This window comes from Podarcis pityusensis (assembly GCF_964106645.2).
Source record: "Podarcis pityusensis genome assembly, chromosome: 4".
Classification (NCBI taxonomy): Eukaryota; Metazoa; Chordata; class Lepidosauria; order Squamata; family Lacertidae; genus Podarcis; species Podarcis pityusensis.
The window spans coordinates 85,457,054-85,470,860 of record NC_138027.1 but is presented as its reverse complement, the minus strand read 5'-3'; the positions used below and the strand labels follow the sequence as shown (position 1 = coordinate 85,470,860).

General features: G+C 44.6%; 1 protein-coding gene and 1 long non-coding RNA gene across 3 annotated transcripts in view; one reads left to right on the top strand and one right to left on the bottom strand.

The window, feature by feature from the left end:
• The window catches only part of LOC308475980, a 1,233,414-nt gene that overhangs the window by 1,043,260 nt on the left and 176,347 nt on the right, over nt 1–13,807 (bottom strand). The window lies entirely within an intron of this gene.
• IPO5 (importin 5) overlaps nt 1–13,807 on the top strand; it is a 42,359-nt gene that overhangs the window by 14,335 nt on the left and 14,217 nt on the right. For both annotated transcript variants that reach the window (XM_081002973.1, XM_081002974.1), the window contains exons 10-15: nt 8,747–8,853; nt 10,038–10,162; nt 10,243–10,332; nt 10,413–10,586; nt 10,699–10,917; nt 13,015–13,098. In XM_081002973.1, coding sequence (XP_080859099.1) covers nt 8,747–8,853; nt 10,038–10,162; nt 10,243–10,332; nt 10,413–10,586; nt 10,699–10,917; nt 13,015–13,098 — 799 coding nt within the window. The remainder of the gene's footprint in view (nt 1–8,746; nt 8,854–10,037; nt 10,163–10,242; nt 10,333–10,412; nt 10,587–10,698; nt 10,918–13,014; nt 13,099–13,807) is intronic.

Here is a 13,807-nt window from a genome sequence, read left to right as displayed (position 1 = left end):
ACTGAGATGCCAAAGTTTCTGAGCATCTACTTTACAAAGGTCCAATAAGCAACTATAAATAGTAGTTGTGGATTTAACTTTCTGAGAAGATCCAGTAATTCCTTCCAACAATTTAGAAGGTGCCAAAGCACTCAAAGCAGTTGGTTTATAAATAGACACCAACAGGTGTTGTAATTGAAGATATTGTCTCCCATTTGAACCTTTCAGCTGTATAAATTCCTCAGTCAACCTTCCACAAAAAAGACTGCCACTATCTTAAAATTTGAATTGGATGTCAGGGAACTGCCATCGGAAGGAAGGGAAGTGAAAGGGCTCACACAGGTTGGGAGAGACTCAGCAGCTGAAGAGGGAACCAGTAGGGGGAGAGGAGCTGAGCTGAGGGAAAGGGAGCTGGAGGGATGGCTCAGAGACACTTCCAGCGAAAACAGTGGGGAGGTTTCAGGACCTCCTGTAGGGACACCCACTCCTCGCCGGAAACTGTCACGCAGAGAGTCCAGAAGACGTGTTTCCGTTAAGGAGCTTTTATGTTGGAAGCGATTCCGAAAGCAACCACTGTCGGAATCTGCCAGCGACTGACGGAGCCATGTTTAAGGGGCTCCGTTACAGACAGAGGTTTGCAAACTTGACCAAACTCTGAGGGACTAGGATTTTACACACAAGCAGCTCATCGTCCCATCACAGCATTCCGACAGTCTTCGTGAGCAGCTTGTGCAGGAGAAGGCATCATGAGCAACCCAGCCGGAACCGGAGAAGCAGGAGCTGGAGCGGGTCCAAGCCTGGAAGAAAGGTACCGGGTGTTGGAGGTCCAGCTAGTGCTGCAGACGGCGAGGCTTGAGGAGAGGAGGGCTCAGGATGCAGACAAAAAGGGGAAAGACACCCAGCTCGTCAGAAAGGTACCAGGATTGGTGCAGAAGTTTGGGGGGGAGCCCAAAGACTATCATGGCTTTCGGACAGAGATGCAATATGCCCTCAATCTGCAGTTTGATGAATTCCCTGACGAGGAATCACGAGTGGCTTTCGTGATTGGGCATCTTGAAAAGGGGGCGAGAGACTGGGTTAGACCCCTGATGGCAGCGAATAGTGACGTCCTAAAGGACACGATGAAGTTCTTTCGCGCCATGGATCTGATGTTTTCCAGCGATATTGAACAGGGAGTGGTCCGCAGACAGTTAATGGCTTGCAAACAGGGGAGCCGATCTGTCCGTGAGTACTGGACTGAGTTCACCATGTTGATCCATAAATTGGGGTGGGATCTATCGGCGGAACCCATTCAAATGCTCTTTGAAGAAGGGCTTTCTTCGGCTGTGAAAGACGAACTTTCCCGGGCGCCCAGGGCGGAGTCTATGGACCAGCTGACCAAATCAGCGCTGACCATAGGAGCGCGCCAGGAGGCGAGAGCATTGGAGAGGCGGGAAGGGAAGGGGGAACGTTGGAAGGAGTTCCGCATTCCAGACATTCCAGAGCCAACTTTCCCGCCGGCAGAGCCGATGGAAATCGGAACAGCGCGCGCGCGCGCAGTTTCAAAGCCCAGTGAGGGGGGAAAGAAGGAGGGAAAAGGCGCCCGGAAATGCTATCTCTGCCAACAGCCAGGTCACTTTGCCAGAGTCTGCCCCCAGAGGAAGGAATGGCAAGGGATGGTAGGAGCTGTGGAGGGAAGAGAGGAAGAAATACCGAAGCAAGTAAAAGCCAACGCCTGGCTGCCACCGTCTGGGCACAGCAGCCAGGCCAAAGAGCAGTGAAAGTGCCCACGCCAGAACCTCCTAAACCCGCCCTAGTGATAGAAGTGGCGCTAGAGCTGCCAAACGGACACCCTCTAAAGATAAAGGCGCTGTTGGACTCAGGCAGCTCCTGCAATTTCATGAGCAAAGAGTTTGCAGCTGAACACCAGATACAGACGATCCCTTTAAGCAACCCCCTGCAGGTGACCACGATCGATGGCAGGGAGCTGTTGGGAGGAGAAGTCAGCTTGCAGACCGTCCCAATGATAATGAAGGTGGCAAGGCACACCGAACTGATAGCGTTTAATGTGGCCACCTTGGGAGGAGCTCCCATTATATTGGGGATGAGCTGGCTAGCGTTACATGATCCGCTGGTGGGCTGGCATCAGAGAGTGGTTTCTTTTGGTTCAGCACATTGCTTAGAACACTGCAAAGAGGGAAAGGGTTTGGCAGGGGCCCAAGCCACCCTAGCAGGGACTGAAGTAACGGAGAACGTGAAGGTACCACGACAATACGCAGATCTCCGCGACGTCTTCAGCGAAAGGGAAGCTGACCAACTACCCCCGCATAGACCCTTTGACTGTCAAATCAATTTACTCCCTGGGGCACAGCTCCCTGTAGGCAAGCTGTACGCCATGTCAGACAGAGAGATGCAGGAGCTAAGAGAGTTCATTGACAAGAACCTGAAGAGAGGGTTCATCAGAGAGTCCAGGGCGGTGGGGGGCAGCCCAGTGTTTTTTGTGGATAAAAAAAACACGAACAAGCCGAGGCTTGTGTGTGACTTCAGGGCCTTAAATGCAGTGTCAGAACCAGTGGCTTTCCCTATGCCCAGGATTGACGACATTTTGACAAGGGTCAGGAAGGGAAAGATTTTTACTAAACTGGACCTAAGGGGGGCGTACAACCTGATACGAATAAGGAAGGGGGATGAATGGAAAACCACCATGTTCACCCCTTTGGGGGCATTTGAATATTTAGTTATGCCCTTCGGCCTACAAGGAGGCTCCGCGTGCTTTCAATCGTTTATGAACCACGTCCTGGGGCCTTTGCTTTACAAGAATTGTGTGGCCTTCTTAGACGACGTGTTGGTGTATTCTGAGAATGAGGAGCAGCATGTGAGAGACGTCAGAGAAGTGTTGAGCAGGCTGCAAGCCAACCAGCTGTGGGTGAAACTGGAGAAGTGTCAGTTTCATACCAAGGAGGTGGAATTCCTGGGGTATCGCCTGTCAGACAAGGGATTGGTGCTGGAATGGAAAACACCCAAAACAAGGAAGGATGTGCAGAGGTTCCTAGGATTTGGGAACTTCTATCGTAAGTTCATCCGAAACTTTGCCCACCTGACGGCGCCCATTACGGACTGTCTCAGCAGTAAGAAGAAGTTCGTTTGGACTGAGGAGGCGGAGCGAGCATTTGAGGAACTAAAAAGGGCCTTCGCCTCGGAACAACAACTCCTGCATGTGGATTTACAAAAACCGATGAGAGTGGAAACTGACGCATCAGACAGAGCTATTGGGGCGGTGCTTCTGCAGCCAGGGAAGGAGGAGTCAGAGTGGAGACCGTGTGCCTTTTTTTCGCGAAAGCTGAACAAATCCGAGAGGAACTACACGGTGTATGACCGAGAACTACTAGCCATTCATGAGGCGTTCCGGAGATGGAGGCACCTGCTAATTGGCGCACAACATAAGGTGCAAGTGTGCACTGACCACAAGAACCTAGAGTATTGGAGGACGGCACGAGTGCTCAACCAACGGCAAGTGAGATGGGCCCAGGAGTTCTCCAAATTTAACTTTGAGATTTGTTACGTGCCAGGCCCAGAGAACATTAGGGCGGACGCTCTCTCACGCAAACCTGAATATTTGGAGGGGGAGGGAGCACCCGAAGAGAGACATGTCATTCCAGAGGACCGCTGGGTGTGTGGGGCGGCATTGGTGGGACAAAGAGAACTGGTAGAGGAAACAGAGAATGATGAATACGCCCAGAATAAGCTCAGAGGTCTTAGGGGTGAGGGAGAGGAACCAGGGGGTTTCGAGGAAAGAAATGGAGCTTTGTATTACAAAGGGGCACTGTATATCCCTGAAGGAGACTTAAGGGGGAGGGTACTCAAGCAGTTGCACGACAGCCCCACGGCGGGGCATTTTGGACAACACAAAACCATGTGGTTGGTCACCAGGGAATTTTGGTGGCCTAAGGTGAGGGAAGATGTACGGGAGTATGTAAGAGGGTGTGAGCAATGCCAGCGAGCCAAAGGGGAGAGGCGGGCACCGGCGGGGCTATTAGAACCCTTACCAACCCCAGAACGACCTTGGGAGGCAGTGTCGATAGATTTTATGACTGATCTGCCGAAGTCCAAGGGGAAAACAGCCATCATGGTGGTGGTAGACCTACTAACAAAGATGTGCCACTTTGTAGCCTGCTCGCATGCAGTCACGGCGGAAGAGACAGCGAAGTTATTTGTAGAACACATTTTTAGGTTGCACGGGGTGCCATTGAGGGTGGTCTCAGACCGAGGAAAACAATTTACTTCCAGGTTCTGGAGGAAGCTCATGAGCTTACTGCAGGTGGAGGTCAACTTTTCGACTGCCCGGCACCCTGAAACCAACGGGCAGGCGGAAAGAGCAAACGGGGTCCTCCAGCAATACCTGAGGTGTTATGTCAATGACAGAGAGAATGACTGGGTAGAAAAGTTGGCGCTGGCGGAATTTGCCTACAACAATGCCGAGAATGTGTCCACAGGGATGAGCCCCTTCTTGGCTAATTATGGGTGTCATCCCAGGGCTTTCCCAGGGGGAGAAGGGGAGAGATGGGGTGTCCCGGCAGCCGAGCATTTTGTAGAAGAAATGGAAGCAATCCATCGTCAGCTCCAACTCAACTTAGAAAGGGCGAAGGAAGACTACAAGAGGCAGGCAGACAAGAACCGAAGGGAAGGTGAAACCATAAGGGTGGGAGATAGGGTGTGGCTGTCAACCCAAGGGTTGCCGTTCAAAGGAGGTTGTAAGAAATTAAGACCCAGGAGATTGGGTCCCTTTGAGGTCATTCAACAGGTCAACCCAGTGGCTTTCAGGCTCCGGTTACCCAACCACATGAAACTGCACCCAGTATTTCACAGGTCGTTACTGTCACCGTATGAGGGGGGACGAGAAGGGATGGCCACTCGGGGACCGGTCATAGAAGAAAGGGAATGCAGCAGCCATGTGGCAGAAATCCTCGACGCCAGATGGAAGGGGGATCAGGTGGAGTATTTGGTAGCGTGGGAAGGAGAACCGGAGTCAGAAAACACTTGGGTAATGGCAGAAGATATCAATGACGAGGTATTGATAGAAACGTTCCATCAAAGGTTCCCAAGGAAACCTCAGCCTGTGGAGAGGTTCCGGAGGGAATACTTTGGGACCACCGATGAGGAGGAGGAGTTGGAAGGATTCTCGGAATCGGAAGGGGAAGGGGAGATGGACTCTGAGGAGGAGGAGTACTTCGAGACCAGGAACCGCAACAGGTGGAGAGAAGTGTTCGGGACATCGGAAGATGAAGGAAGTTCATTCCGGGGTTTTGCCTCCTCACCGCCCGTAGAGGAGGGGGCGAGAGGGGATGAAGGGGGCCCTGGAGGGGAGGTGGATGTCAGGGAACTGCCATCGGAAGGAAGGGAAGTGAAAGGGCTCACACAGGTTGGGAGAGACTCAGCAGCTGAAGAGGGAACCAGTAGGGGGAGAGGAGCTGAGCTGAGGGAAAGGGAGCTGGAGGGATGGCTCAGAGACACTTCCAGCGAAAACAGTGGGGAGGTTTCAGGACCTCCTGTAGGGACACCCACTCCTCGCCGGAAACTGTCACGCAGAGAGTCCAGAAGACGTGTTTCCGTTAAGGAGCTTTTATGTTGGAAGCGATTCCGAAAGCAACCACTGTCGGAATCTGCCAGCGACTGACGGAGCCATGTTTAAGGGGCTCCGTTACAGACAGAGGTTTGCAAACTTGACCAAACTCTGAGGGACTAGGATTTTACACACAAGCAGCTCATCGTCCCATCACATTACCCCATAATTTGTCACGTGCATATGGGACAAATTGTAATTACAAGACAATGTATATTATGTCTCTTTAGTTGCTATAATTTTAGATGCTATAGGTCTTTTTCTTCTTTAATCCTTAGATCCCAAAATTAGCCACATCTTGAGAATTCTTAAAATGGCCACTAGCACACAGTCTCCTAAACCACAAGATAAGCTTTAAGTTTTCTGAGTTTAGAGGGCACCTGTTCTCATTTTTTTAGGATAACCTAAGTCCTTCACATTCCATGTGCAAAATTTAAAGCCATATGATGGTTACATTACTAGTATTATATTTGTCACCAATATGTTTGCAACACTTATTACTCTTCCCCACCACAACATCTGTAAAATCTCCTAATGCTCAGGCATGTAACACTACTAAAAATCCATATAAATCACAAAGACAGTGTATTTGTTGATAAGCTAGGAGGACACTTTCCAGGCATCTATATTACAGTGTAGAAACCACAAGATCCTTATAACGTAAATATCTATAGTATGTATCCATGCTGAGCAAACAGATTAAACAGGCAATTTGTGTAAACGTTGACATAGCGCCATCTGTAAAAACTTGCAAGGCCAATCAAAAAAAGAGAGGGCAGGGGGAGAAGAAAAATGCATATCCAAAAACCAAGGAAAGGGAGGACAAAAAACCCCACTACAACTTTCATATTTGATAACAGCATACCTCATTCGCCGCCCCTGCCTCCCATCCCATTGTCTCCTTAGATTTTTCACACACAAAAATAGAACACACTGGAATCCAGTACTGCGATAAAAGTATGGGTTGACTACAGACGTAATATGCAAACAATTTTTCTATTAGTCAGTGCTTGTTTGACCATATTACACGGCTGCTGATGGAAGGAGTCCTTAGGTTTTTCTTTAAATATTGGTTCAATAAAGTAATGCTTGTTCTCATTTCTGAGAAACTGATTCCTAAATTAAGGGTATCTCGGGGTGCAGCTTAACCTATGCATTTGCTGCTCATATGACAGGCCAATCAGAGTGATGGAAGCCCTGAGGAGATATGGCTTTATTTGGTATTCATAACATTTGTTCTGTATTTTTTCTGTATCAGGTCGGTTTTTGTTGTAGCATCTAATTCATTCTGTAGTCTCTTGAGAATATACTTTGTTTTGAGATAATGGCAGTGAACCTTTTCTTTGTTTACCCAATTTTTTCTCTTATTTATTTTATTTCATAATAAAGTATCATTTTTTAAAAAGGAATACAAACATTAATAATATGTAACAATCTGTAAGAGCATAATAAAAAGGCCACAGTTCTAAGTTGAAGGAATGTCCTCGGTCACATCACGATTTAATGCCACGTACGCCTTTGCAATGAAGATAAGCCGTAATCACTTCAAATTAGTATCTCCAGTCCAGCAGCGATAGCAGAAGAGAAGGCCTTAAAGCACTGGAACATTTCACTCTGCATCCGATGTTGGATTTATTCCAGGGATGTGTTGTTCCTCTGCTTTGTACTGGGATGAAAAATGAATGTTGTTGATCACCTATACAAAAGCAAAAAGTAGCAGGGAAACTTACCAAGTAAATAATTTCCTGTTGCCATGCTTCATTAAAAATCTCTGTTGACTAGAGTCTCTTTTGTGCAATCTGCAAATAGCATAATATTATGCTGTTCCATTCCTCACTGAAGTTACCCCTTTCTGGCACATTGCAGCGGAAACTCTCTAACTTAAAATGGGAAAAAAATATATATCAAAAAATTGGCAAAGTTTATCTGTAACCTGTAAAGAGAGGGCTGATATCTGGTGAGCCCGATCTCTACTAAGTCGATAATATTCAGGTAATGCCAATATCTTTCATAAAACATTTTCAATGAACTTAACGGGCTGATCTTACTTTTGGCCAGATTGCCAAGAATCCATATTGCATTTTTGTGTGCGGTTTTCAAGTTGAAGCATTCTAGCCATCATCACATAAGTAGATTTCTGTAGTGCCGCCATTGATGTGTCATATGCAGCTGCACTGTTGTCCAATTTAGACATTCTGGATTCTGCTTGATCAAGCCTAGCTGCAGTGCTCTGTACAGAATCATGAAGCTGATCAACGGATTCTTTAATAGGCTTTTATAGCTTTTATTGTCCAGCCATCTTTTTAAGAATTGACATTATTGGAATAGGTCAGTCATTAGCGCATGTGACGCTTATGCTCAGGGTTGTGGGTCCATGCCCCACGTTGGGCAAAAGATTCCTGCATTGCAGGGGGTTGAACTAGATGACCCTTGTGGTCCCCTCCAGCTCTAGAATTCTGTGATTCTAGAATCTTCAGCAATTCCCACTGTCCCTGAAGCCTGGTGAGAGGCTGATGTCTTCAAGTTCGTGGCAGATGCACTTGAGTTTTAGATGCCATGATCTCACAGAAAATCACTCTTTGAAAAATAATCACCTGCTTTCAGTCCACTGGGTCAGTTTGTGTAATTATCAGGCCCACAATTCCAGGAGTAACTGAAGAGTATCTGACTATGCCATCATTTGAAACCAGAAGTCAACTTTTATTATTTATATGCTGATTTGGGGGGAGCATAGCCCATCTCCCAGTATGAAATATAAAATTCAGTATATTAAATGTCTTGATGAATTTATATTAAGAACAGAAGTGGGTTTAATAAAAAATCTATACAAATAGATTTCAGTTTTAAAATGTGTCATGAAAGCTGTGCCTCTGAATACCTTTGCATCTAATGGATAAAGTACACATTGTTTTCCTGAGAAATCAAAAATACTAGGAAGCATATCTGAAGGAATACAACTGAGTACTTAATTTATTGGGTTGGAACTAGTTAAGTCATTCTTGGAGGAGATTGCATTGAAATTGGCAGATTAAAGTCAGTCAAGACTAAATTGCAAGCCCATTGATTTCATAGGGTCTGCTTTGAATATGACTTTGTTGGATGCAATGCATTGGCTATTATCCTAAATTTTGACTTACAGGTTTTTATTTTTTTACAAACTTACTTTAGCAATGCTGTTGCTGGTGAGAGTGCGTTGGACAGAATGGCTTGTGGCCTTGGTGGAAAACTTGTCCTGCCTATGATAAAAGAACATATTATGCAGATGCTTCAGAATCGTAAGTAATTTAATTTTGGACTCAAGGCAGATGTTACAACATGCTAATCAGTGGTAATGCTTCTGGTGCTGAGCTGTTAAAACAAGTGAAAAATGTCAGGCTTAAGTAACTTTGAAGCCAGTGGCAAGGTGCAATTTGTTCTTTCAGCAACAGTTCTGAGTGATCTTTAGTAGGAGCTTCTTGTGCAGTTATTGCTTGTAGGAGAAGAGAGCTATTCATTTTTCCTAATATTTAAAGTTTCTGGGAACGGATTCATCAGGATTGATTCTGTTCTGCAATCCAAGATTGTTCTTCATTGTGACTGTAAACCTTTCCTCCAATTCAAGGAGTGTCCCAAGTGTGTGAACAGGAGTATCAATGTGTCATTCTCCTTATTTGTCCAAACAAATAAATGGGTAGTAGGATTTCATCTGCCTGCCTTGCATTCTAACCTTTGCTGTAATGCAGATGTGGAGAATTAGACCGAGTCAAATCCGTACTTTTCCCGGCTCCTGTGAGCGAACTTTCAGCTTGTGGGCAAGACCACCAATCTGTTACCTGATGTCATAATTATGACATGTGATTGACAGCTTTCAAAGTCCAGCGGAAGTTGCTATAACAGCTGATCTTCGTTTACAGGAATATACTTTGAAATCTGTGGAGGGGGAAATACTGCTAAAAGCCGAGCACTTTACCTCTGGAAAGGAAAAAAATCTGTTTTTAAACCACTGGAGGAAGCATGTGCTCCCCTTTCCCAATTCACATTGCTTGTGGCTTTTGATATGGCAGGCCTTGGTTCCTTAATATCAGTTTACTGACCAGGATCTCAAACCACAATGTGCAGCTTGAGAGAGAAAAGGATGAAGGTTGTATTCACTTCTTAGAATAAGAGAGAGAGCCACTGAAATTGGCTTGAAGAGATTTATGTTATGTGTAAAAATATATTCCTAGTTTCTGTATGCTTAATAATAATAATAATAATTTTTATTTATACCCCACCCTCCCCAGCCAAGGCTGGGCTCAGGGTGGCTAACAAGCAATAATAAAAACAAGTTGAATGAATACAACTTAAAAACAAGATTAAAATACAACATTAAAATATTGAAACATTAAAATATTAAAATGCAGCCTCATCACAGGAGGAGAAAAGAAAAAGAATTGTTTTACTAAACAATATTTCTTCTATTCAATATCTTTCAATGCAGCTGACTGGAAGTGTAGACATGCTGGCTTGATGGCTCTCTCAGCTATTGGCGAAGGCTGTCACCAACAGATGGAGGGGATTCTGAATGAAATAGTTAACCTGGTTTTGCTTTTTCTTCAGGACCCTGTAAGTTTAAAGCACTTGCCTTCTTCAAAGTTTGCATTTGATTATTTTATGAATTTATTAATCAAAGCTAAATATTTCAGCACCCAAGAGTAAGATATGCAGCTTGCAATGCAATTGGCCAGATGGCTACAGACTTTGCACCAGGCTTCCAGAAAAAATTCCATGAGAAGGCAAGTAGAAAGCTATGTAATTCAATATCAGCCAAATTCATTCTGAGACAATTCACTCACAGTAGCCATCTGTGTTGTAGGTAATTGCAGCTCTTCTGCAGACCATGGAAGACCAAGGCAATCAGCGAGTTCAGGCTCATGCAGCCGCTGCTCTGATCAACTTTACTGAAGACTGTCCCAAATCACTGCTTATTCCTTACTTAGATAACTTAGTGAAGCATCTTCATTCCACTATGGTATTAAAATTGCAGGAGGTAAGACAATCAATTGGAGGATGATTTGAAAGCAGAATTGGTTTGACTAAAATCCTGCTTTGAGATTTCATGAAGTTTTTTAAAAAATAATAATTTTTTTTACTCCCAACAGCTGATTGAAAAAGGCACTAAGTTGGTTCTGGAACAGGTCGTTACATCCATTGCATCAGTTGCTGACACAGCAGAAGAAAAGTTTGTTCCATACTATGATTTATTTATGCCTTCTCTTAAACACATTGTTGAGAATGCTGTGCAGAAGGAACTTAGACTCTTGAGAGGGAAAACCATAGAATGCATCAGCTTAATTGGCCTTGCAGTAGGTAAAGAAAAGGTAAGTTGATAAGAATTAAATAAGCGCCTATGTTTTCATGGGAGATAGCTTTGTGTGTGCAAATACCCCAGAATACCAGCAGCTGGGAATCACAAGGGGGTAGAGTGCTGTTGCGGTCAGATACTGCTTTTGGGCTTCCCATAGGCATCGGGTTTGTTATTATGAGAGCAGGATACTGTACTCTATGGGCCACTGACCTGATGTAGCAAGCTCTTGTGTTATTAATGTATGCTGACTATTAATACTACTGCTAGTGGTTACAGGGAACCAGGCAGAGGGCGTTCTCAAGAGTGGTTCCCTCCCAGTTTTTCAGTTGTGTATTGTGACCTCCAGCCCCCAAAAAGTTTTATACCCCTGTCTTAGTGCAATATGATCAAGCCTCAGTCAGCCCAAAGCTCTCATGCTCCCCTCTTCTCCTCCCACATAGCTAGGAGAAGGTTCTTGAAGCTTTTGATCTATTTTTTATGTAACCACAGTTTCCTATGTACTGTAAACCAGTGCATGCACTTAAAACAATGTTATTTAAGAAATCTAGCTTCAGAAACTGGTTTGAAGTTGTCTTGTTTCAAACTGCCCATAGTTGGTGTTAGCTGCTGATAGTTGATGCAACAAACCACGGTTAACTGAAAAGATGCAAAAGCTCCCAAATTCGTCCTCAGTCACACAGCAGGAGTGGGGAGGGAGGGATTCCATGAGGCCAAGTCATCCTCTGGCTCTTTAATTGTGTAGTGAACAGTATTGTATTCAAGCCAGGAACAGCTGGCATGGTGAGGTGGTGCTGTGAAGCCACACTCCCAAAACTGGCATCGCTGTCACGCATCAGAGTAAGGGTTGCGTGGATGCACTGACAGCTCTCTCTATGTGCCTTTTCAGCCCAAAATCTCACCTTTGTCCTAGTGAGCAGCAGCAACACTGGTGTTAGGAGGCAGCCCTGCCCAAGACATCTGAATGACCAGTTCTAATTCTTTATTAAGAAAGTTACAGACCTATAGCTAATCAGCCTGCCAGTTCTCCTAGCCTTTGCAGACATGGGATGGAGTCCACAGCTAGGAGATGACTTGTCCGCACCTAAGCAAAAGTGCCCACATTCTTTATAAACAAAACAACATCCATCATGCTGCCCAGGACCTCCCATTGCTTCCCCTGCCAAGATGAAGGCATAGGTGGCAAATACCCAACTATTACAGATAGTTCTCCTTTCTGGGCTTAGAGCCCAGGACCCCAAGCCCACCGATAAGGATAACATCAAAGCAAGCCAATTAGTTTATATCAAAGCAAGTGAATATAAGCATATATGAGCTCATTTCTACAACAACTACCAATTAATTGTAGAGTTATCTTGACTACCAAGATGGCATTAGCAGAGCTTCTGTAACAGTTCATCTTTGGTTCAACACACAAACTGAAAATAAATTTGGTTGTTTTATGTGTTTGGCTATTATTTTATGATTTCTGCTTAGGACCTTGTTCTCTGCTGTATTTCAGTATGTAGTAGGCTCTCTCTGTAATAACTCATGAACTCACATTTTCTCCTGGGATCTCCAGGGTTTTTAAGATAGCAGAAATGACTAATCTAAAGCTGGCATTCTAAATGAAGTAGGTTCTTAGAGGCCAACTAGATAGATCCTGTTTCTTCCCTGTGGTGTCAGATTTCTGTAGCTGATCTGGACTCTCCAGTTTAGTATGGATGGTGAACCCATGTTTATTTGCAACACTACTGTGGTGCTTTCATATCCTTTCTGGTCTCTTATAAGAAACTATTGTCTTGAAGTGTAATCCATTCAGGTTGCTTTGGTGTGGCGACCGTTGCATTTGTGCAGGTGTTTGGATTACATAACTGTTTCCATCTGGCGCTACAATTCTTTTCTGAAATTTTGAATAACTATATAAGTTAGCAGCAAGCGGCATCTGAATGCACTTGGTTTCACTGCTTTCGATGTCACTTCAAATGTTCATAACTTCATTGCAGTGTTCTTGCATTCTTTGATTGAAACCAGTTTAAAACCATGAGTATCTTTTCACAAGTTTTAAGCTTTTTACTTAGAAAATAACTATTTAGCCGCCCTGACATAATTTCTTGGTTCTTCCTATTTATAGTTCATGCAGGATGCATCAGATGTGATGCAGCTCTTGCTGAAAACACAGACTGACTTCAATGACCTGGAAGATGACGACCCTCAGGTATGTCAAAGCATTACTTTTACCTTTGAAAGCACCTTATTACTAGAGTATCTCTTGCCTGTTGTCAGGGTGGTGGCTGTTTAGAAAGCTGATCCATACTTTGGCCAAAATTTCTGTTGCCACATGCATTTTTAGTAGGATCTGTAGATTAAAAGGTTTCTGTGGCAATGTGACTTGTTTTAGTTTTAGCTTGGTTCGAGATTTCACTGTACGTAAGTGGCCCAAATCTGCCTTTTTCCAGTTGGTTGTATTTGGAGAAGGGAAAAGCTGTGGAACTAATGCTAGCTTTATACCAAACTAGCTAAAGGCTCATTGTGTGATAGAGTGGAGATGAGATGGAAAAAAATCTGAGACTTTTCTCCAACCCCATTCATCATTGTACTGGGTGATTGGTGAGTTCCAATCTTCAGTAGCTTCTGCATTTGTCCCACTGCTCTCTGGAGTCACTTTTTCCTATAGTCACAATCCTTGCCTATAGGGACAGTTCGTATACAGAAAATAGGATTCACTGGGGAAGCCAGATAAGGAATATGCTTTGTTTATAACATTGGTATGGTACAGTTCTCTGGTACTTTCCTACATCTTTATCAATGCAGTATTCAGAAACCACTTTTGACTGGAGTCAAAAGTTTTGACTTTTTAATTTCCTGCTGAGTGTTGTGGCTCCAGCTGATTGCAGTTTTTGTTATCTAATGGGAGAGTGGCTTTT